We start from the raw sequence: 24,510 nt of genomic DNA, 5'->3' as shown, positions 1-24,510 counted from the left end.
TAGAGAGGACAGCACTATTTTATTCAACGTGAAGTTTTTGCCAAGTCCCTCAAGAGACTAGTTCGATAGACTAGATTGTGTGCAGTATCCAATGTGCTTGTTTGATTTTATTCACACTGTCTCGGGAACTCTTTAGAAACCTTTGCCATGAACAACGCCCTGTCCAAGATTTCTCGCAATCCACGGGTGCATGAAGTTTAGCGTTTTCTGCGGGCATCATTGCTAGGTTATATGACTTGATAACTGGTCATTGGCTTTTTCTTTTCTTTGTTTCCTCCTCTGTGCACCAAGTGCTGAGCTGCACTGCATTGCTGGTATGAGCTGCGTGATGTTACTTTGATGCTGTACAAGCTGAGATGCATCCTGTCTTTAACAAGACGGGGACCAAGCGAGTTGTTTGCTGTACAGCACGTGTCCCCAAAAAAGAAGATTACCCAAGTGTTTTTTTTTTTTTTTTTTCAGTGCAAAAATTACTTCTGCATTACCAAATGCTCAGCCTCTGCCCAAATGTGACGCTAGCAATCTAGACCGGATGTTAGAGCTTCAGAAATGACTGTTGCCTTATTCAAAAGTTATAATTGAAAAAAGTAAACTATGGCAAAATATAGTTTGCTTGTGCAATAATAAAATCCACAGCAACCTTTATTTTCGGGGACACACTGTACACATCTTCTAGCCTAATGATGGCAAATATTCAGCGGTGACTTGCACCAGCATGTTTGGCAGTTCTATCGTGTCCTACCCTTATGCGCAGCTAAAACTTGGGGTGACCATTGGATTTTTTTTGTTTGTTTCTAGTCTTTAGCCTTGCATAAGGATATGGAAATCCAAGCTAAAACAAGTCGCAGGGTTCCAGCCTTTGTTCAAAGGAGCACACTGAAGAACATAGGCAGTTTCGGAGGCAAAGTAGTCCTTCAGAACAGTCTATGGTCTATGTTCAATTCCCCAGTTCCACAAATAAGCGTGTACAAAATAATATTTAAAAGAAGGGGGGGGCTATCACAGAGGACAGGTGAAGAGTGAAGTCCCGAGCATTTTGATGATTCTACTAAACACCCGTGGCAAAGTCTCAATGCACGGCTACTATGTACATTGCTCGGATATTTACAGGCGTCGCTCGAACACATGAAGTACAAGTGCTGCCACGTTTGCACATTGTACAACTCTGTCAACGGCACGCTGCGTGACACGGATGGTAAAGTGGATTTGAATGACTGAAAGAATGAGGTTGAACTTGGGGTCGCAGCCAAAAGCTACGAGCTGCGACCCATCATTGCATCAGTCGTGTCGACAAAACACTGCAACAACGCTTTCCATAGGTGCCGATATTTTACACCCAGCCTCTACTGCAGCCACACTTGTTAAAATGGTGTGTGGATTGCATTTGAAAGGACAAATGCTGCATCTATGCTATGACCTGAATTGAGTATGCTAGGTAACGCTTTACTAAGTACTGCATAGCACCGAATTGTTTCTGAAAACTCGTAAGACTGCTGGCTCACGAAGCCTCCACGTGGCAGACCCTTGCGTCCTGCTATTATCGCTTTTAGCAAGCTGAACAAATAGTGAGGATTCTAGTTTTTAGTATTCTTATTTGTTCTAGTACTATGAAGGGTTGACTGGAGGCTTTAGAAGCGGCGCCAAGGATAAGGGGGGGAAACAGTCTGAAGTCATGATTTAGTCGCTCGCAAAACCATGCACAGACATACTGCTAAGCATGCTTGCATCACCGCATGCGCTAATGAGCAACAACATTATACAGGCCGTGCTACCCGCTCAATTTTCGTATCCTGCCTCTTTGAAACTGCGTAATATGACGCGGCAAATATTTGTGGCAACTTGGACTATGTCTCGGCAAGCCGTCTTATCAGTGCGAAAACAGAATCGCGAACTTGGTTCCAAACTCTAAATGTTCCAAAGTTCACGAGCTAACAACGCCCATTGTAACCATTAAAAGAGGGCCTATTCTGTTTAAAAGGAAGATCTCGCAATAATCTCAACAAACATATTCCCACGGTATTTGGACTGCTCGTGGTACCCATGTGCTCCGAAGTACTCACAAAGTGCACATGTACATTGAGAGACTGGATAAATCTGACATTATGTGTCGTAAAATAAATTTGGCATAAACTTGCTTATAAGAAGCACGGTCGTCTCAAGGCGGGACACTTGGAACCATGCAGTTCCCCTGGAGCCAACAAATGCAGAAACTCAACAAGCGTAGTTCTCCCGAACAATGTATCAACTGGGTAAAAATAAAATTTGGAGCTATGCTTTTTCCTACGAGTTTGATCATTTCAAGAAGCTACTTGACAGGTGTGCCCTATCTAGGAATGATGTTTAAGCCTAAATAAGCGAGTACCATCTCAACACCATTCGGAACTGCACAGCCACTGACCAGCTCTACGAGTCTTGTCAAGACTAAAACAGGGACAGCGGTGTAGTGCCTAGAGTCGACGAACACTTGCAGAGTACCGAGCTCTCGGACTTATACCGCCTACTGCGTCTGCATGAACACGCGCATCCATTCTTAAAACCGCCCAGAAGCAAACGAAGTGCGAACGGCTGACAACAAAAACGATGCAATAAATAGACACGCCTCCCATTGTGCGGGTGGTCGTGGGTTTGCACATTCACTCCAACCGGTGACAAGATGACCGCACGCTATCGTCGTGGCACACCACACTCTGAGGACGTCTCGGTGACTCCGATGCGCAAGACGGTGTCGCCACGCTCTTGCGGTTAAAGCGTCCGGCTTCACAAATGAGACTTGAGGGATGTGCTGGCTGCGCCAATGAGTTGGTGAAGCGACGCAGCAGCGACCAGGGACGGACGAGTGTTTGAGGGTTTCCTCTTCGAGAGAAGGTGGGGCTTGGACTCCCATTCAGAGGGTTGTGGGCTCTGGGTCGAGGCAGCGGTGGCAGGTGTGGCACCGGCAGCACAGCAGGCACGGTGCTGCAAGGAGTAGCAGCGGCGAGGCCAGGAGGAGCAGGAACCCGAATCCGGCAAACATCCCCACCACCTGAGAATGATGGGGAAAAAAAAAAAGTGGTTGGAGGAAAGGTTGCAAGCCATTGCAGAATCTTAAAAAAAAAAAACTGAAAAGAAAAATAAATATCTTTTTAACAGTCTAGTTGGGACACGCATCTCAAAAAATTACTTTTACATGCAAAAAATATTTTTTAGAGCAATATTGATGGCGTGCGATGCGATTTAGTTGGCAGTCACATCCTTTCCACTTGTTTTCTCGGCATTTCGGTCGCATGGAGGAGAGATGGATTTGCTTCGCCTTCACGACCGAGATGGCCATTCCGAAATTACCCGTGACGTCATGGACTTCGTGCGCAGAATTTAAAATAAATCTCCTGCCGTGAATAGTGCATTTAAAAAAAATTTGTTCGCATAAAATTTATTTTTTACCACGCGTGCCCCAATTAGAATGTTAAAAAAAAAAAACTTTTTTTCTTTTCAGGAGTTTTAGTTACCCATAATTTTGTGTTTCATAGCATTTTCGATCGCTCTTTTTGTGCATAAAACGGGTGTATTGAGGCTCTAGATACACCATGTTGCACTTTCAGCCGTAACGACACTGCCAGCCATGTCACCTAAAACTAACATTTTTCACTATTATTTTGGATGATTACCAGAAGATGCAGAGCGCATATAACAATGTACTGTTCTAGAGTATTGCACTTCAGCCGTAACAACTATCAGCCATGACACCTTGGAACTGTGTTGAATATTGTCTGTCATTCTTTCTGATGACTACCTGAAGTTACAAAATGCAAAAGAAGCTCGACCTCAACAAAACCCTGCATGCCTATACACCTTTCCAAAAAACGCTCTAGGCCGCCGCCATGTTGCTGATGCTGATGCGGCTGGTGCAACTCGCACGCCCTCTATCAGCTAGAAATTTTCTGCCACTCTCTCGGACTGCGAAAACCCGCTCAGCGTGATTCTCTACTTACGTTTTTGCGGTTGTGCATTCAACGTTTGCTGGCCCCTCTTAAAAGTTTCCCCTTATTTTTTTTTTTTTTTTTTATGCGTGCTGTGTATTTTTTTTGTGTTATCTTCTTAGCTTTTCTGCTCGACATTCACAAGAAACGAAAAAGGGGAAGGACGTCGAATGGCCCACCACGCGATTTTGCAAACAGTGACAATTGTTCTCCCCCCTCCCAGAGATAATCTGTGTAGAATCCTCAGTCATCTCCAAAAATAGTTGTCCGGGTTGGGGTGGGAAACGGGTCAATCGTGTTTGTTCCTTTGCCTTGGTGCCGTTGTGAAAAAAAGAAGCTCTCCCCAAAACGTGCCCCAAAACGATCTCATCTTGGATTCCGCCCGATCGTCGATATGTGACAGTCATCGACTGTGTATTTGAGATCCTTCTCAAAAAAACTTTCTTTCAGATAACGCTGCATCGTGTGGTACGTACAATATATTCTTTGAATGTAAACACTCGCTAAATTGTATCTCCGTGTCCTGTCCATTGGTAAACACATTATTTATTTATTTAAATAACGTATAAACACATTATACGTTATTTACAGCAGAAGATAGCCAAAAGGCATTTGCATGCTTTCGGCTATCTTCTGCTGTAAATTATTTTTGACAGCTGAGTGCTTTGGCGTACGACACGCGGCTAATCAGGCGGCGCCGTCAAAACTTATCGTAAAAAAAAAAAAAGACAACTAACATTTTAGTTGCCTTCGTTCTGTGTGCGCGTACCCAACTAAGATAGTTCATAAGTTTTTCTTGCTTTTTTTTTTTTTTTTTTAAACGTACTATAATGCTTTCTTAATGTCCTTGGGAAAATACATGCACCAGGAAACAGAAAATAGAGCGGGAAAAGGCGAGAATTTAGCCACCAGCAGTGTTTGAAGCTGCACCTACGCAGGCTCCGCCGATCGAAATCACAGTCCACTCGGTTAGGGTTAGCAGAGACACCGGTGAGAGTCTAGCCTCAAACACGGTGACTGGGCTCGAAAACGTTTTGCTACCCCTGGGGTCGAGTGTTTCTTGGAAAGGTGTATATTTCGAGGCTCTTGAATTGTTTGGAACAGTTTCTATCAATCTTCCTCATCACTGCTGCAAGATTCATAGTGCAATAAAACAAAGGTCAACTTCCAATAAAAGAAAAATGAGACTCGTCACACTTTCAATCATAACGGCTGTATAAACATAAGCACAATTAACCACATAAAATTGTTTAACATTATGTTCTCAGTTGTTCACTGCAATGTCCCTGCATGCTTGACCCCCAAATCCCAAGCATTCGGAGGGACTGAGGGTTGATTAATGCAGGTGCCATAGACTCCTTTTCCTGCCCACATGGGAACAAGGTCGACTGTTGTGAACAATGTCCCGAAGCTAGGGCAGGGTTTTCTTCATAATGCAGAAAAAACACCTCAATCTCCTGTGTAGCCATTTTCCTTGCCAAAGACCATATCCTTTGGCAGGGATTGAACCACTGACCTCTCACTCAGTTAGCCAACACCCTATCCACTGCGCTAATAAAACAACTTCAGTTAGCATGGTAATATTAAGAATATATACTTGTATTGCCCTAAAACTTGTCGCTCCAATGATGGGAGGAGCTCAAAGTATGCTGCAAATTGTGTCATTCAACTATGCCATGGGATTCTTTTTTTTTTTAATTCAAGTTTAGTGGTAGTGCGAGGTGGGGAGGAGAGAAGGGGGAATTTCTGCCGGGCAGAACATTACTAAAATTTAAAAGTGACGATTCTCATTCTTGAGATTTTACCAAATGCTATAAAGTGACAGCTGAAGTTTGCTTGTCCTCTAAATGGCCTGTGCGCATCTTAAAGGACCACTGAAAAGAAAGAAAATGTGTTTTTTAAACAGTCTAAATAGGACAGACGTGTCCAAAAAATATTACGCAAAAAAAAAAAAATGTTTAGGGCAATAAGACGCGATTTAGTCGGTTTGCACCTCCTTTCCATTTGTTTTCTCTCTCGGCATTTCGGGCGTGTAGAGGAGAGGTGGATCGGCTTGGCCTTCACGTTGAGGTGGAGAGAGTGTATGACCATCTTGCTAAGGTGGAGGAGTGTACCATTGCGTGACGTCATGGACTTTGCACATAGAATTTAAAATAAATTTGCGCCGTCAATATTGCACTAAAAATTTTTTTCCTCATTTTTTGAGACATGTGTTTTACCCAAATTGTCTAAAAAGAAAAAAAAAAAAACTTTTTTCTTTTCAGTGGCTTAATTTAAGACTAGAGAAATTGAATTTCAAGTCCACTTCTGCCAACCTGAGGTGGTGGCTCGGTGAAGCTGAATTCCCGGTAGCAATGCAAAGCAAAATACTTTTGGTTTTGCCACATCTGAATTCTAAGTACCACGCTGCGACGACCTTCGAAGGACGCCATTGGGTGAAGCTACTCTTTGCTCCACTTTTTAGCAACTGCGGGTGTTTGAAGGTGTAAAAGGTCATTGTACCCTCGAGGAAATGCTCACCTGAGTTCTGTGCCAGACAACCGACGCTCTGGAGTGTCCCAGTTTGTTCTTGCAGGGCCCTTTGTCATAGTGACGCAGCAAAAAGTCGTCCTAAAGAAAAGAAGCAAGAGAACCACATTCAGTTTTGAGTCTCTGTGCCTGTAGTTGCTGGGGTACCCTAATAATTAAGTCATAGCTATGATCGGCTGGATGTCCTGCTCTAATGAAAACAGGGTGCGGGCAAGCTGGTGTAAGTTTACCATTTTGTTAAAACATCTGAGACTAGGTGAGAAAATCTTGAAACAACCAAAAGTAGAAGAGGCAGGGACAGAAGTGCTCTAACTTTGTTGTTGTTGTTGTTACACATTATTATAATGAGTATGGCTCAACAACCTAAAAAAAAGGGTTAGAAGAAAAAGCAAATTATGTTCTTTGGTTGATATACCACTGGACTCTGTATCAGGGTTCTCAAAACGTGGACCGCATGTGACCCACGGACAACAGGCTATGAGCCCCGGCTCCCGTGTCTCGAGCCCTAGAAATGGCATGGTGATCTCATCTCGTCAATTTATTTTCGCTCGAAAAGGTGATCTGCTCTTTACACATACATATTCACATAGTTTATAGTTATCTGTGTGCATCTGCCCTTTTTTTAGCTTTATTCTTTGCTTTTCGCAGTGTACAAAAATTCCGCTACTAGACTGCAAGGACGAGCTATTCGTTGAAGGATGAATCTCGGCTGCGCGAATTCTCGAGCAACTGCCAAAGATAAAAAGCTATTTGCTCGGGATTCTCGCCTTCATGAAAAGTATCACCATTAGAAGGCAAGTGTTCGTTCAGTGTTGTAATAAAAATTAAAATTGTTGGGAAAGCAAGAACTGTCAAATTAATTTGTTTTATTTCTAAAAAAAACGTGTTAAGTTTCGTTATTTCCTGGGCGAATTGAGCAATGGGAACGACAGTGTACTTGCTCTTTTGTTCTCTTAAAAGTGGCAGCACGTTGGCAGGGCGGTGTCATTTTAATCCTTGTAACCACATTAGGTCAGGAACCAAAATATAAACAAATCAAATCTAAAAATGTGACTGGCAAAACTGTGAGTTTACAAATAGCGTAGAGCACAAGGTATCTCTCTCTCTCTCTCCCTCTTCCCCCTCCCATCCCCTCCCATCTTTTGTTGGCCCTCAACCTTTCCGGTGTGGGATATCGCCCCCACACTCCCCTAAGTTTGAGACGACTGCTCTATACCGTAGTGTTCTTACACTATGGTTTCAGCTTGTACAAACGGTAAAAAAACAAAGCTAAAAGCACAATAACCAAAATGAAAAAAAAAAGAGGCCGCACCTCCACATGGTGAATGATGTTGATTGGGGCAAAGCTCTGGTGGTGCTGATGATTCTGATTTTATTGTTCATAGGTAGTGCTGAGTTCCGTTGCGTTTTGACTTCATTATTACTACTTTATGGTTGGTGAAATGCAGAGCCAGGGGTTCAAGCAGATCAGCTTGGATTCGCTAGAAGCCGTGGGAACGCATCTCCACCGCTTAAGTCAACGGTCCATGTCAGAAAGAGAATGTGTGGTATGGAATGTGGTTATATACGCATTTGAGCATTTGACCGCAGCGCCCTCTCGTCTATAAACGTTGAGCCAATGCATGCAAAGTTTAATGCGATTATATACGCATTTGACCGCAGCGCCCTCTCCTGTATAGACGTTGAGCAGCTACATGCAACGTTGGCACATGTTCAAGTGAAATGTATCGTGCACTGTGAATCTTTGTTCACTGTCAAAATCTTGCAATAAAGAGAAAGAAAAAAAAGTGTAGCGTAGTGGTTAAGACGTCTGCCTCGTAAACAAGCGGTCCTGAGTTCGAACCACCGTGCGGGCGTACGTTGTTGTTTTTTTTTAAAGTGGGCCGATCCCGGAGGCAGTGCCATCGATGTGAGCACGGACGCTAGATGGATGGACAAAGCTAGACCCTAAAGAGCTTTGCCCCTAAAATTAATTATTTTCACTTGTACCTTTTTTTTTTATGCCTAGATCAGATGTGACTATTTCTGTGATGAACCGATTATGAGGCAAATCGGAGGCTATATCCAAGTTTCGCCGGACCTCCCCTTTAACCGGCCTGGCAGTACTGTGAAATACATTAACAGCCATAGAACCGTGGCACTTACGTCCAGGGAGGCAAGGCAGTACCAGCAGAAGACATGACTGCAGCGCTTGCACATCATCTGGGCGCAGCCTTCGTCACGCTCGATGGGGACCCGGCAGTGCGGGCAGCGCTTGATCAGGCCGCACTCCTCGCCGGGCAGGCCTGGACTGTGAGCCGAAAGAAACACTCGTCACATAAAAGGAGAGAGGGAGAGAGACAAAATGGCAACAAATGTTGTGTCCCCGCACTTTCTGTGGGCTTCTGTTTAGAGCTCAAACCGAGACTGCCCTAACAGTGTCTGTAAAACGGCGGGCGAGTGTGTATAATCTGCTCATACAGACTCACGAGCGAGGGAACTTATTGACTAAAGGATAGACAACACGGAAGTCTCGGGAGCTGGGATTCTAGTACCATCTCTCATCTTGGACCAGTTTTCCTCAGCCTTGCATTGTCATGAACCATATGTTGTAAGCGAAAAAAAACAAAAGCGCATACCTACTATTTTTGGTTTTAGCAGCTGTATAGAATTCGGCACGGGGATTTGGGTCGCTTAAATCTTGCCTCACAGCTAGAAAGGACGAAACTCCCCTTTTCAACGAGGGTTAGCACTCGGATACTCTTTGTGCGTAAGGAGGAAAAACAAGTGCAAGAAATAACTGGCGGAAGGACATTGGGAAAGGGTCTTCTGCCAGGCAGAGACTGATTCTGCAAGCTGGCCTTTAATGGCAATGAAAGCTTTTGCATCCTTCTTGTCTGACTATAAAGCCGTGTGTTTGGCAGCTCGTTTGTTTGTACCATTTCAGTCTTATTGACACCCACCACGCATAACAAATTTTGGAGAACCAGCGGGATTAAGTGGTGGCAGATGCCACCTGGCTGGATGTTAAGGTAATAGCGACGATCCACATGTATGTACCAGCAAGACTTTACTCACGCTTCGTCGTCGGAGAGCTGCTTGCGGAACTCGTCACACGACTGGTACGCGTGCCACCGTTCTTTGCACGAGGAGCAGAAGGTCAGCTTGCACTGGAAACGTAAACGTCCGAAGGCGGAGATAAGTCGCTTCTCTTGTATTTTATCCCTAACGGGAAAAATTACTACACAGGTCATATCTCAGAATGATAAGTTTGGAATAAATTACATAGATACAGACAGTATATGCCACATGGTATTGCCAGAAACATATATGCCGCTGCTTTCCGAGTGTACTGTATGCCCCATGGTGTTGCCAGAAACATATATGCCGCAATGCTTTCCGAATGGAAGAACTTTAGAGCACTTTCGCCCATGCAAACAATAGGATGGCTTATTTTGACCACGTAAACCGAGCAGTTAACCTTTCATACTGTCATATATATGATTAACCATGAATGTCCGGTACGGTCAGCCACGAATTGGTATCCATAAGATGTCCCTTAGCGATTCAAAAATCCTTCATTTTTAGATCACAATATTCCCACTTCTCAGATTGTTTGTAAGAAATCTACTGCCTGTTGAGATTTAAGGGGAAACACTGGTGTTGGGAGCTTTTTCCCTTACTTTTTTATGAAATCCAATTGTTCAGATTTTTGTGCCGATATAAAATATATCGGCACAAGCTTGTTCAGATTTTTGTGCCGATATAAAATATATGGTATATTTTTAATTGGGAGATTTCACATCAAGATAATTAAAACTTGTCTGCCTATGTTTGCAGGAACAATAAAAAAAAAACTGCACAACAAAAAAATTATTTTTTAAATGTGGTGAGATATTATGAAATATGAAGAATACAATGTTGGAGATACTTTTCATATTGGACCATTATTTATGACTTTGCAACATATGCAAGTTCAGTGTTCAATGTGTGGCCACCAAGCATAATACAATAGTTCAGTTGAAAATTTTCCTAGACCTACATATAACAAAGAATTTGCTCTAACATTGTATGCTTTGCACATTTAGCTACATGTTGCAAAATAAGTTATATTTCTATCTGCCCTAGATGCTGATATATCCCTCCCGAAAATTTGCAGATAAAGTCGAAACACTGTGTTTTTAGAAAAGGCAATTTAGTGTCAACCTCAATGAAATTCCAGCCAGCAATCATAGATATTATAAACCAATACAATGACTCAAATATTGATCTGAAATATGGTAAGAAACTTGGCAGATCAGAAGAAAAATAGCTGTAGGTTTCAAAATCGCCATTACCCCAAAAAACGGGGATTTTTTGGCCACAAAGACCCGTGTCTTCCCTTTTAACACTGGGCAAGCGTTATTAAAACTGGGCAAGCGCCCACTCAAAACTAAGAGATAATCGTGGAAAAATGGGGGATGTGCACTTGTCTGGTCATCAATTTTACATATAAATGTGCTGTGCATATTTTCTCAGATCTTACAAATTTGGGAATGGGCGGATGCACGGTATTCTACAGTAGCAGACAGCTAGAGCCGATGGGTACAAAATGCTCACCTTGGAGCAGTGCACGGGCGAAGCCTGGCACTTCTTAGGAGCAGGCATGACGCTGCAGATACTCTCGCAACCGGGGCTCGGGCACCAGGTCTGATAGGGGTCGAGTTCTACGTCTGCAAAGGACACAGGACGCCTGGGTCAGGTTTCGTCGTGCCTTCACGGAAAATTGTCTGTCGACCACACTCTTGAAAGTCGCGCTTTGGACATAAGTCCTCTAGAAGCTAAAACCTAACGCAGGATAACAGATTGGCAGTTTTGTAACAGCCACCAAGACAGAATGACGAGGATGCATGTTGAGGCTGCTGTGGACAGGATAAGAATGGCAGGCAACAAGCCAAAGCATGCTGGAAAAAGCCAAGGCACATCAGCAAAAGTAAAAGCACATCGGAAAAAGCCAATGCACGTCGGAAGGCAGCAAGTGCGTTTCTGGCCTACAATGATACTGACCCCTGTTTTGTTAGACATGTTGTCCAGGGGCGGAGGGTGGCAGAATTTGGGGGGCGGCCAATTTGTGGCTGCCCCCAAACTAATTAGCTCTTTTTTTTTTTTTTAGTCTAACTAATTTTGAAAATTTGAACTCCAAAATAAGCTACCTTCCGATGCGCCCCTCCACCGACCCCCGCTCCCCATGGTCACTGACCATGGAAAGCAAAGACCACATACCTATATAAAATTTATCATTATCATCTAGCCAATTTTCTGCGAGCATGAAGTTGGCAAAGATTTTGGCTATACAGAAAGGTGGCAATAAGCAAACTGTAAGTAATTATATACCTCTATCCGTTTTACACAAAGGTGGCAATCAGCACACTATAAGGAATAATATATTCATTTTACCTACTTTTTTCGGCACTTGATAATATAATTACTCGTCTCGGCCACTTTTTTGCAAAACATTCCGTATTAACGGACGGTCAGTTTGGTATTTGCGAAGATAAATGTACCGAAGCAGCATTGTTATTTTTTTTTAAAAAGCTGTATTAGAGGACATAGAAATAAAGACTTATTACATTTGATTAGTTTATTGATTTTAGAAAATTGTTTGATTTCTTGAATCACAAAACTTTTTGCTTGCCATATTAAGTCATCACGGCATATGCGGTGTGCGTCTTGATCTACTTGATCCATACATAAATAACTGAAAACGGTGCGTTGTCACTGATGGGCATTCTTCCTCCTTCCAAAAATGTTCTTACTTGTTTATCCCAACAAAGTATCCTAGGTCCTATTTTATGTAATGACTATATTAACGATATAGTAAGCTTAGTTTATTATCTATCTAGATGATACAAGCCTGTTTCTTTCTGGAGATATATGCTTATACACTACTATGCAAAACATATTACAATTAATCAAACTTTCAAGTTTCAGGCTGCCTAGTCGTGTAGTAACTTTCGCTACAAAACTTGGCGTGAGGAACAATGCAAATTGCAATCCCCCTTGGGACAAGAAACCAGCATCTTTGCTAAAAACGGCGCTATCATGGTTTCAACGTGAAGATACCTTTTTGTTGAAGCTCAGGCCAGATTGTCACAGACTCGCAGATAGACAAACTCACCTCTGTTCAACTTGCAACGTAGGTACAGCTCCAAGACGTCCTTCTCGACGAGTTTTTCAACCTGGAACAGCACCGGTTTTGAAAACTTAAGTGTCTGAACCAAATTTTCATATCCATTTCTTTGTATGTTAAAGCTGCAGTTCACCCAAACAAAAGCTAAATACAAATGTAATATTTTAACATATTTTTCGACACCTAGAAACCGGAAGCTCGTGGAGGCGTGCCGTCGCAATGTGCTACATGATTGCCATTTTGAAGTTTGTCTGAACCAATCAAAATTTATTCTGGCACAGCTAACTCTATCACTGTTTTTGCTTTCAGCCTTTCAAATTCAATTTTGAGGACTAAAATTCCCACTCTGTTACGATGGGACACTACTTCAAACGGTGCGAACCAATAAGTAGTCGGTGTAGGTCGCTACTCACCTCAGATGAGTCAAAGGTGCCTCCGCTGGGACACTTGCCGTCGGGACACGGGAGAACCACATTTCCCTCACGAATACTGTATGTCAGGTACTGTTGGGTGCACTGTGGGAGGAAAAGGAAAACAATTAGTTCTTCGTGTATGTTCAACTTATGCAGACCATTTATTAGCGTCACACATTCTTTGGCTCGGTGTTCGGCATTTTGTTAAACCCAGATAAAAGTGAAGCCTGGATAAAAGGGTCGCCACGAAGCTCGGCGCTGATTGTTTGACAGGTGGGGGAGAAGGAGTGAGGTGCTTGATGCTGACTAGTTACCCTCTGGTCATGCGACCAGAGGGATAGGAGAGGAGGAATTCCACCACTTGTGCACAATGAGGGAGAAGAGCTCAAGAGTGCGGAAGGCTCCGGAAGATCGCCTGGCTTATCAGCCCGATTAGCAGTAGTATCGCTTCGTTCTGGAAACAAATATCAAGTGCACACATGGTAAGCGTTAAACTATCTGATGAAGAGCGCCGTGAACATAAGCATCTGGAAACTCAAAGCACTGCTAAACCTTTGTGATGCTAGAATGTTTCATGTATGCAACACAACTGCCAAGCAATTTGCCATAACTTTTTTTAAAGACTAAGGCCGGATGTAAGTAGGAAACTGAACTGCCTAGAGCCAGTCTATTGCGGCCAGTCTTGTACACGTTACTAAAAAAAAGTAATCGATTACAATTACTATTACTCTTGGATCAAAAGTATTCGATTAGATTACTTGATTACTCGACGGCAAAAGTAATTGGACATTACTTAAAGAAGTAATCGTTACCTTTCCGATTACTTTATTGTGTGAAGACACATCTTTAGCGCTCATAACAATGAACTACTTCCAGCCTATATTTCACATTTGCACAAGTATTGAAGAAGAAAAACTGGCTTCCTCTTCGTGGTCGTTGCACCTTCACAATGCGGACAGAAGCATAGAATTCGCTTGAAGACGTTTCAGGATTTGGGCGTTCGCCAGTGTGTGTGTCTGTGTGTGTGTGTCTGTGTGTGGGGGGGGGGGGGGGGGCGGAGTGGGTTCTAAATCTTGTTAAGCTTGAGCAAGGATTGTCGCTCAAAGATTGCGTCGCTTATTTTATTATTCACATGTGGATGAGCTCGCATGTTATACAAAAGAGCAGCAGCTCCAGGATTTGAAACGGATCATGTGTGGTATCTATTAGCGGAAGAGATCACCCCGACCACTTCTCAACTTGAAACATTGCTTGTCACAAAGACCACGTAGGGGAAACGGGGAAATATTTTAATTGCCTTTTTTATATTTTGCATCCGCTTTCGGCATTCTTCGGTTCTGGTTCTCCTACAGGCTGCGAGTAGGTACCCTAAGCAGGATTTTTTTTATTTTTTTTATTTCTGTGTGTGTGTGTGCGTGAGGGGGCTAGTTTGAACGAAGGACTCACAAAGCTACATTCTGCTTCCTCAAACTTCGCCCTGAAGGGCCTTTGTCACGCACTGTGGCTTCCCTTGGGCTTCCCACTCCCAGTCCCAGCTCAAAACAAAAAACAAAAAAAAACAGTCATTGCACAGAAACTGTACATAGAAACAGATTGACCTCGTTTCCTACAGCTCCACAAAAATCTTTCTTTTTTCCGCTCGAAAAAAAAAAACATTTTATTTTTGTCATTTTATAAAAAAAAAAAGGCGTGTGCCCAGGGGAGGGGTCCAGTGGACAAATTGTAACGGTTACAAGTAATTTTATTACTTCAAAAAGTAATCGAATTACTCTTGTGATTACTGCCTAAAAAAAGTAATGAACTGATTACAAAATTACTCCAAAAAGTAATCGATTACAAGTAATTTGATTACTTGTAATGCGTACGGTACAAGTCTGATTGCGGCAAGCCGGTCGCGACTAGCAGAATGCTTTTTGAGCCACGGTTTGGCTGCCACGGGTGTATCGAGAGCAATGCTCAGCGAGGACTTCACCAGGTTGGTCTAAACAACAAACCCGGTGAAGTCTTTCAGAGCATCCCCGTGAATACATACGTAAGGTGTCGTGTACAATATTTAAAGGACAAATGCATGAAGGACCCCTTTGGGAAAATGTTAGCTGCAGTGTCGAGAAGGAGTCGACAATGGGGTACCATTCGGGAGTAAAGATACACGCACTCCGTAGTGCACTTCAGACAGAAATGACTATACGCACTACGCTAAACTCCCATAAAACGAATGGTCACAACAAGTTTCCTAAGTGATGGCATAGCATAGGAGTTAAGGTGTCCGCCGTGTCCGCTTTATACGCAAGTGGACGCAAATTTGATTCGCGGTAAGCCTACTTTTTTTTTTTTTTCAAACATTTTGTTTTGTAGAGCATTTGGCGATATTTACGACATTTCTTTTTTACGGTGAACACTATAGTCGGTTACAAGTCAAGAAGGTAGGAGAAGCTCCTCCCACAAGCGTGATGCGCCCGTTTCAAATCTCTCCGCAGTCGAAAGAAGAGTTCACTGGAAACGCTCCTTGTTCCGCTTCAATGGATTCCCACTTGTCTCCGACCCCACTTTTTAAGAAAGCGACCTTTGTATTCATCGGAGGGGGAACCGAGCCCCTGGAAGCAGCCTTTCTATCCATCGGGGGGGGAAGCTAATCCCCGAAAGTCATATTTGTTTCCGTCGGTGGGGGAGAACTCTAATCTCCCTCTCGTGGCTTCCACAATGCTAAGTCAAAGTCCAAAGATAAAGCAAATATGTACAGAAAGGCAAGACCCTCCTCGCGCGTTGGCTGCGACGTCACGGGAGCGGTGGGACGCTATTGGATGCGGAGGTGGCGGAGGGATATCTGATTCCCTTTGAGGGGCATTTGCCGCTACCTTCTTAACCTGTAACTGACTATAAAACAACGAATGTTGCCGACAAAACTTCGCAGAACTAAATGGTATGGGACTCTCTTTCCAGAAGTGCGATCGGGGACAGCGGGGCTTGGGTTGCCGGCTGGACGCCGCGAAGTGGCGTGTACTGGTTAAGTTTTGTAATTAGCAGCCGTACACTGTAGCCGCGAAGCGGCGTGAATGCAGGTGGGGGTTATGTTAACGAGCTCCCCAGTGATACACGCGCCGTTCGAAAAGGGTGGCCTGAGCAGCATGAGCTCTCCGCGTAGTGCATATAGCCATTTCCGTCTGAAGTGCACTACGTAGTGCGTACAGCTTTACTCATGATTCAGTGGCAGTGGTCAGTGAAACTTCTTACTGCACGACATGAAATGGAATACTTCCTCTAACAGCCAGCCTCTATGACGGCAGTTTCACTGCTCCTGCCGGTCTATGCAGCAACACGATTATATGTCCATCCATGATCACACTGCAATAAGCTTTCATGTTGCATCTCTAGCTACCTAGCTACCCTTGCAATCATTGCAACCAAAAACTGTCAAACGAAAGACGTTTCTCTGTACTTATCAAATGAAGGACATTTCGCCGTACTTGCCAAATGGCGGACATTTCTTTGTACCTGTCGAATGATGGAAATTTGTATGTGCCTGTCGAACAACAGACATGTAGCTGTGCCTATCAAATGACCGACGTTTCTCCATACCTGGAGGCAGAAGTAGCACCCGCAGCCAGCCACCCTGTAGAGAGCGGGCGACGGCACGATGGCCAGGCAGAGTCTGCACAGCGCCAGGAGAGGGCGCTGACTGCCCACCACGTCGCCTCCGGTGCCACCATTGTTGCCCATCTCGCAGACGCTGAGCGACCGCTGCGTACCCCTGGGGCACGTCGCCGTGCCTCCGGAGTAGGTGTGGGACTTTGGTATGGTCGGGGCGCCGTTGCCGTTGGCGGGCACGACCGATGCGGCGGGTTTCTTGTCCCTGGACCGAGACATGAGCCAGCGGAACGGCAGGAAAGTCCGCTTCTTTTCTCGGGGCTGGTCGCCGCGTGCCATGACCACCTAAGTCAAAAGAGAGTGACGACGGCGTCAGGAAGATTCCTGAACTCGCAAGGTCATAACAAATCACGCTGGACGGGCTCAAGGCAACCCATAGCTACCCACGGCTATCGCCCTCGTCATAACTTCCGAAGGTATGCCCTATAATAATGGTGATCAGAGTATGGGTGCGATGATCATAATCCTTAGAGTAGAAAACGGGACATTGGGGAAAGGAAAGAAGGGAAGGAGGGGGAGGGGTTATAGAGAAAAGCTTTGCTTATAGGTAGGGTTGCGTGTTTTCGTCGTGAAGTGAAGAGGGTGTTTTTCTGTGTTTATTTTTTGCTAAAAATTAGGGGTTAATCAGATTTTATTTTTGTTAGATTTCCAATTCTCAAATTCAAAGTAGTGTGTTCTAAATTTTTAAAAATTCAAGAACGAAATAAAGTCCAGGTACCATGACTTGTAGTCCTGGAGGAACCTTGGCAAGCTAACAGGCAAATCCCTTTTGTCAGTAGTTTGAGATTTCAAAGGAAACTAAAGACATGCATCTCCTCAGGACCACTGACACTGACCTAGTGCCCTTACAAACTTTATTTGTAAAACACTGCCTTTTTTTGCTTTTCATTTTGTCGTTAAGACCGAAATTCAGTTTTTCAGATAAATATGAACTGAGGAAAAATTTTCCGGCGAGTGTTTTTCATATTTCTTTGGATTTATCAGAAAACACGAAACACTACTTATAGGTAGGGCCTGGATGGTTCCAGAATTATAGGAAAGTGATGAAGCGTACACTGCTGGAGATCTGTAAATGACATTCATATTAAAAATAGCGCAAAAGAGACGGGACGAAAAGACGAAGAAGCCCACAGGACAAGCGCTTAGCGCTTGTCCTATGTGCTTCTTCGTCTTTTTGGTGTGTCTCTTTTGCGCTATTTTTAATATGAATGTCCACTACCAACTTGCCCAGCAGACCAAGCTTTTACCTCTAAGCGAGTTTCTAATTGAAGGGTTACATCTGTCTCTTTGAACCGTATGTTGCAGAAAGAAATAGAATTAAGAAAACGGTCGCTTGTGAAATTGTAGTTGTGAAGCTGAGTAAAATGTATCTACATGGCTTGCATTCAATTGCTGTTTTACTAGTCCCAATCAAAAATCCTAAGGTAACAATTCATAGCCTTCTTTGCGAGTGGCAACACCACAAAACTGAGAATAGTTTTTAAATGCTGTGGCAGAAACTGACCTTTACATGACAAAAGGTCCATCAGACACACACAAAATCAGATGAAGCTCTTGTAAACTTTGCTTTACTGTGAAAATTTAGGTGCTAAATCATGTGCCTGCACAAAATTTAAGCAAAGTCAGCAGAAGACCTAATAGATTTCAAGCAAAAGATGGACGGCAGTGCTTTCAGCTGGAATAACATATGGTCGTAATTTAAAGCTAATTTTTTTTTTTTTTTTTTTTTTTTTAACAAAGCAACACAGCTTGTCGAAGCTGGCCTTTCTTGTTCAGATGTAAACAAGTTATTTGTGACAAAACACGCAGGTGAGCAGTCATCGCATTCTCAGAAAGTTGAGTCAGGACCCAGTGAGTGCAGTTCTGCGCTATGCTTTGCTAGGCCGAGCACGCGCCGCTAGCATGACATCATCTGTTTGTAAACAGCAGCGGGCGCGTGGACAGTTTGCGAAAGCGTCTGACATCCCACTCGGGCAGTTGCCAAGTCGCAACGCATGCGACTACAAAAGGGAAAAGCCCCCCGCACAAGGTCAGGGTATCCATTCTGTCACGGATGTCGTAACGGACGCGCTACCATTGTCCGCGTCTTGTCGTCTGCTTTGGCGCGCGCTCTCCGTAGATGCATTTTGCAGCTACATGCCCGCTCTGTTACGCAGTCGGTTGATGCGTTCTCTCGTCTACCGTCTCAAATTGCATTTTAGCCGGTTGCATTTGCGTGAATCTCCGGACTAACGTTCGAATCCGCTTTGCGCGTGTCGTCTGCTACAGCACTTTAGTATGCTTTCATAAAATATTTATTCGTCTGCTTTGCGCATGTCGTCTGCTACGACATTTTGGTGGCTCCGTCTGTTTCGCGTTCGTCTCCGTGTTTCGTCTGCTACGGCATTTTGGTATAGCATTTTCGGCTTGCATAAAATATAATTTTGCGCGTGTCGTCTGCTTCAACATTTTGGTACCGTCGTCTGCTTCAAAAATAGTGCCGTCCGCGATGGCGTTTTAGTGGCGTCCTCTGCTTTCGAAGAGTATAATTTATTGAGCCGATGCGTCTTGTCCCACCACTACAAATAGCGGCAAGGGAGATATAACGTGTATCTATTTATTTATTTATTCGTTAGCCGGGTCATATGAACACCACAAAAAGAAGTGGCACATACAAGGCAGACAATATACAAAGGTCAAATCAGCCAAAAACTAAAGTTTCCTTAACTTTTTATGTCTATATATACAGCTTTTAACAGCATCATTCCCACAACACGCATGCGGACACGTCTTATCATCAGTATAAAACTTCCGCACAAAAATATCGTCAAAGAAATCTACGCTGCCCGAACCCCTTTTGCGTAATGGAGGGTGAAATGCGGGTTGCAGGAAGCGCAGCTGCAGCTTGGCCAAGGTCCCATCGATAGACAAGACGTGCCTTCGCTGGCGAAATGATATTTGGGTCGTCATCTAGGGAAGCGATATGGTAAAGCTGGGCAGCAACAACAACAACATCGTTGACACACTAAAAAAGCGTGTCAGCTAGTGAGTCCGCGTAGCGACAAGATAATTAGTGCGAGTACAGTTGTGCGGCCCGCAATAAACAACAAACGCGCTCTATTTTGAAGGCGGCTCATCCTTGCGACAGTGCCTGTCAAGTGTGGGCGGGAACGTCGCAATGACCTCCTCTTGGAATCCGCTGACTCATCAACCACCGTTGCTTGCATCGAGTCTTCTTGTGGAGCTGTCCGCTTGTTTGTTTGCTTTCGTTTTCCATGCATTTGTGTTTCGTGGGAAGAACTATACGCATTTCAGACAACTGCTTCAGACAGAGGGGCCCGATCGGTTTAAAGGATACATATTTTACAGGGCATCATCATCATCACCTCTGTATTTATGTGCGAATAAATAATAATTGCCTGTAATGAGGTGAACTTCCTCTTAAAATTAGCATACTGTAAACGACTTAATTTTCGCGACTTCAATAATATCGCAATAAAATAGAACCCGCAAATATAATTTTCCTACGGAAACAAATAAATGTCATGCCACCCTAATCGTGAAATTTCGTTCCCGCAAAATATTCCAGAAAAACCACGGTTTGCCGAATTCGCAAAGTATAGAGCCGGCGAAAATAAAGTAAAAAAGCTATTGAAGCTTAAATGCTGGAAATTATTTATGCACGTTACTTGCGAACGTGTTTTTTTTTTTTATAGAATTAATTTAAATTTTGTACGCTAAACTCAGTCAATGAAATTAATTAGCTCCACAAAATGTTTCAGTGTTATTATTAGAATGCAATTAAATGCAAAGGTGCAAGCGAGCTGGACAAGAATGATGAAAATAATCCCTGGAGAAGGGGAACAAGAGGGACAAAGGACAAACACAAATCTCCGATTATATATACCTCACAAAGGACCAGGGGCCCTTTGTGAGGCTATGGGCCCGGTAGTTGGAACTGTGATTGGTCCGCATGCACCCACCTATTTTTCCAATTGCAAATACCTTTGAATTTATTAAATTATAAGCAATTTCCTTCGTGCCTAATAAAACGGCGATCCGAAAGCTCGCTGCAGCACGCGCTTCCCCAGACGTTACACGAGCCATTCCAGCCAATTCACTGCTGGACGGATGGACGCTAATGGCCGTCCTTTACAATGGGCGGTAGCTCGCTCCCCCTAGCCAAGAAACCATGGGCGGTAGCCTGCTCCGCCCGAGGGTCGCGTGACGCTCGTAGCGTTCTCTGCGGTCCAAGCTAAGGTAAAACAAAGTGTAGTCGGTCCCTTCGAGAGGTAGCCTTTTACGACGGCGAGCCGTGCTACGTACGAAGCACGGGTACGGAGCACGGACGGAAGTGACGCAGCGTAGCCAAATGTAGCCGCGTGACACACGTTAAAGATCGACGCCGGGCTAGCAGTCGTACTGCACTAGCGAAATTTTTCATCTACAGCAGAGGCACGAGACTTCTCTGAGGCTGACTAACTTCCTGCTGTGACAGACACAACGAAATGTTATTATTAATGCGCGAGTAAAAAAAAAAAAAAAAAAGCCTTCAGCGTGTTATTTTAGAATTCGTGCCTTATATTCTTCGTAATGAAATAGTTATCGAGAATGCAGGAAAAAAAAAAAAGTGGGTGGAGGGGGATACACTAAGATCATGCCAACACCAAAATGGACTTATGCACAGACGAGAACGGCCACTGCGTTGAGCAGGACGAGACAGAGGACCAGATGAAGCCAGGGACAGTCCTGCCTCCGGACAAGCGGGGGACACCACCAGGCTGCTGCGATCATCCGGACGGCCATAGCAACAACAGACACTGGGCGGAGACGGCGAAACCGCGGGCACGACCCCCGCCAAGCGACGACGCCGGCGTCCGGAACTTTATTTATCAGCACGACGCGGGAGTGCTTTGACCAAAAACAGTCGCCCGACCACGCGCTAAATTTAAAGCGCGAGCAGCGAGTCTAGTTCTCGACAGATCCCGCCACTCCGGCACGCATCTCCGGGTTTCGGCGAGACTCTCCCGCGGAGTCCCGTCTTTGAATCTCGCGGTGGGGTACGCCTGCTTGTGTTGTTGTTGTGCCGTTGCGACTACGTTGGAGAGCAAAAACTGTTTTCAATTTGTTTCCCCCTTTTTCTTAGGGAAGGGGGGTGACTTAGAAGGCCCCTTAGAGCCATACACCTGATGAAACACTGACGAACTGCCCGAAATCGTGTTCTTGGAAGATTCGGGAAGTTGAGTGGTAATATTTGTTCGGCGCAAAGATACTAAAATATACTCATAATACAATTTCGTATCTACTTAGAAACGTCCCACGACTACACTATTAACAACTGCATAAAACTGCAGCCGATCAGTTAATAGCGATAACAAAGGACGTACACAGGTTATTACTCCAAACAAAATTTATTTATGCTAGGCAAATTAATAATGAAGAATCACTCGAATTTTTAGACGAATATCAGTATTGCAACGGTGTGTTGCTCTATAATTTGTTAACAGCTGAAGAAAACTTCCATCCGTATAATCATCCCTAAAATAACATATTCATGCCCACCCGGCGGAAACAACAAAGCTTTCCTTTTTTACTTCTTTGTAGCTCCTGAAAGTCGAGGGGCTTAATATCGCTTCAAAAATTTAGCGAAACATGTGGCGCACTTTCAAAAGCGCTTAATTGGGCCCTTTGTAAGTTCAGAGAATTCGCTTCATTTTTTTCTTATTTATTTATTTCCTCTTCATGTTTGTTCTTCTTCGGCCTTGTTGATTGCTGGCGCTCTTGTCGCGTACAAGTTTGCGGGCGCCAGCCAAGTATAATTATCGTCGTAATCAACGGCGTTAACACCCGAGCGTGTGACACGTCATAGAAACAATAGAAACGACATTCTTTTAAAAATTAAAAAAAATAAAGAAATGTGACTATTGCGCACGCGCAAGAACCAAGCAAAGTCGCCCCCCCCCCCCCCCCAACCCCCCTTTAAAAAAAAAAAAAAAAAAAGGAAATTACAAAATTATTATTATATTACTATTCACTCACTCGCGTGCAGAAGACGGAGCGAATTGGAAGAGCAAGAGAAAACGACTAACAAACAACGTAAAAAAAAAAAAAGAAGAAGAAGAAGCGATGCGAGAAGGACATTGGGCATGACGAAACTCATTCCGAGCTTCGCCATTCGTCGATATCCTTTTATCGTTCGCCGTGATTGGCTGGTCTCCGTGTTCTGCAGGACAGTAATCACACTTTTTTTTTTCTTTCTTTCTTTTACGTCACTGCTGGCTGGAACCCGCCGGATTTCTCTGGTATTTTCTCGGTGTGCTCAAAGACTGTACTTATACCACAGTGGTGGAAAGCATCAAGAAGAATGCAGGAATTGGTGTTCCACGCGCCACACGCGCACGCCTTCCCCGTATAAAACATTCTAAGTAAATAACCCAACTAAAGCGTTGACGAACGCGCGTGCCAGATGCAATTTGTTTTAGGCATTTGCTTTAGAAAAATTACTATTGCCGAGGCCAGCACGTGCGGTGCGTGGAACACCAATCCCTGCATTCCCCTTGATGCTTCGGCAATTTAACAAAAGGTAAGAAAAAAAAAAAAAAAAAAAAAAAACGCCGAAGTTGTGTTTGCGCTAACAGTGTCGCGCAGTCTTATAAACGCATCTGCTGTATGACTGCAAGCGATACACAAAAAAAAAAAAAAAAAAAAAAAAACGGTCGCGCACGGATACACACAGCACGAACAAGCAAAAACGAAAAAAAGGGTCATGAGACAGCAGGACTAAAAACCGCTCAACGTACCGCCATTTCTTTTTCTTTTGCATGTTTTTGTATATTGCGATTCTGGTATTGATAGTCTGGTCTCGTCCCGTGCTTGCGAAAGAAAAAAGAAAATATTAAAGAAACAGAAAAACGCACACAAAGACTAATGAAACAAAACCTTCCGCACATCCTTTTTTTGTGTCTAGTTTCGTAACATCCGTGTTGCCAGGGCTACGTCCGCCTATTGTCGTGTGCCCAGCACGATGAGAAAAAAAAAAGTATTATAATAATATAATAAAAAAAAGGGGGGAAGAGGGGGCACGGGGGGGGGGGGGAGGAGGGGGATAGCGTCGATTTGCAGACGGACGTGCTACCTCAACGAAGCGTGTCGACACCGACGAAGCTACCGCGGCGAAGGATTTCTCCTCTACGCCCGTACTTTAAATACGTCGTCAAATAAAATATTAAAAAAGACACCACGATTAAATGGTAATTTAATGTTTTGTGCAAACAGAAGGCAACACGCGTCCGGAAATTTCGACGAAGAGGCTCCACTTCAACACTGATCTTATTAGAACCCTCTCAACTCACTGATCTATTAGGTCAGAGCCTCCTCACAAAGCCTGCCAGTTCGACGACGGGGCCATAAAGTGCCCAACCGCAGATTTGAAGCGCGAGGATCTGGTAGCACCGAGCATTTCTCGGGAACCCAGACCCTGGACGTCAGCGCACAGATTTTGCAGCGGAGAGGACCCGAAACACACTTGTTCGCTCGGGAGAAGTGTGTTTCGGCGTCTCGCCGCAGCGGGGCGCCAGTCACGTGGCTCTCCTCTGATTTGTTGTCTGCAGCTCTGCTTTTTTCAATTTCGGTGGCCGCTTCTTGCTGCGATCTGCCAGGCTTTGTCAGTATAGAGGAGGGGAGGCTATGATTAGATACACGTTTATAGATAGAAGCGGTCCCAGGTCAAAGGAGGCGTTCCACGTCCATCTCAGTGCAGTTTCTAAGTTCGCTGATGGACAACGCGGAGGACTTTTTCTGTGTTTGGTACTCTTTCGACTCGCACGAGGTCACGTCACCA

The 24,510-nt window shown here is 44.2% G+C and overlaps 1 protein-coding gene across 2 annotated transcripts in view; it reads right to left on the bottom strand.

The window, feature by feature from the left end:
* Window positions 1-24,510, bottom strand: part of LOC8027878 (probable E3 ubiquitin-protein ligase RNF144A) — a 35,259-nt gene continuing 10,749 nt past the window's right edge. The window contains exons 1-9 of one of the 2 annotated variants that reach the window (XM_042286631.1): window positions 21,360-21,509; window positions 16,623-16,976; window positions 13,047-13,148; window positions 12,622-12,682; window positions 11,064-11,176; window positions 9,543-9,634; window positions 8,631-8,775; window positions 6,477-6,566; window positions 1-3,022 (exon numbers count right to left, since the gene is read on the bottom strand). In XM_042286631.1, coding sequence (XP_042142565.1) covers window positions 2,885-3,022; window positions 6,477-6,566; window positions 8,631-8,775; window positions 9,543-9,634; window positions 11,064-11,176; window positions 12,622-12,682; window positions 13,047-13,148; window positions 16,623-16,976; window positions 21,360-21,476 — 1,212 coding nt within the window. In that variant the 5' untranslated portion in view covers window positions 21,477-21,509 and the 3' untranslated portion in view covers window positions 1-2,884. Of the gene's footprint in view, window positions 3,023-6,476; window positions 6,567-8,630; window positions 8,776-9,542; window positions 9,635-11,063; window positions 11,177-12,621; window positions 12,683-13,046; window positions 13,149-16,622; window positions 16,977-21,359; window positions 21,510-24,510 lie in introns of those variants that run through there. The other variant, XM_002409833.5, reaches the window with a different exon arrangement.

The sequence above is a fragment of the Ixodes scapularis genome, unplaced genomic scaffold (genome assembly GCF_016920785.2).
Source record: "Ixodes scapularis isolate PalLabHiFi unplaced genomic scaffold, ASM1692078v2 PGA_scaffold8__174_contigs__length_109621045, whole genome shotgun sequence".
Taxonomy (NCBI): domain Eukaryota; kingdom Metazoa; phylum Arthropoda; class Arachnida; order Ixodida; family Ixodidae; genus Ixodes; species Ixodes scapularis.
The sequence above is the reverse complement of the archived record's forward strand: the minus strand, read 5'-3'. Positions and strand labels throughout refer to the sequence as shown.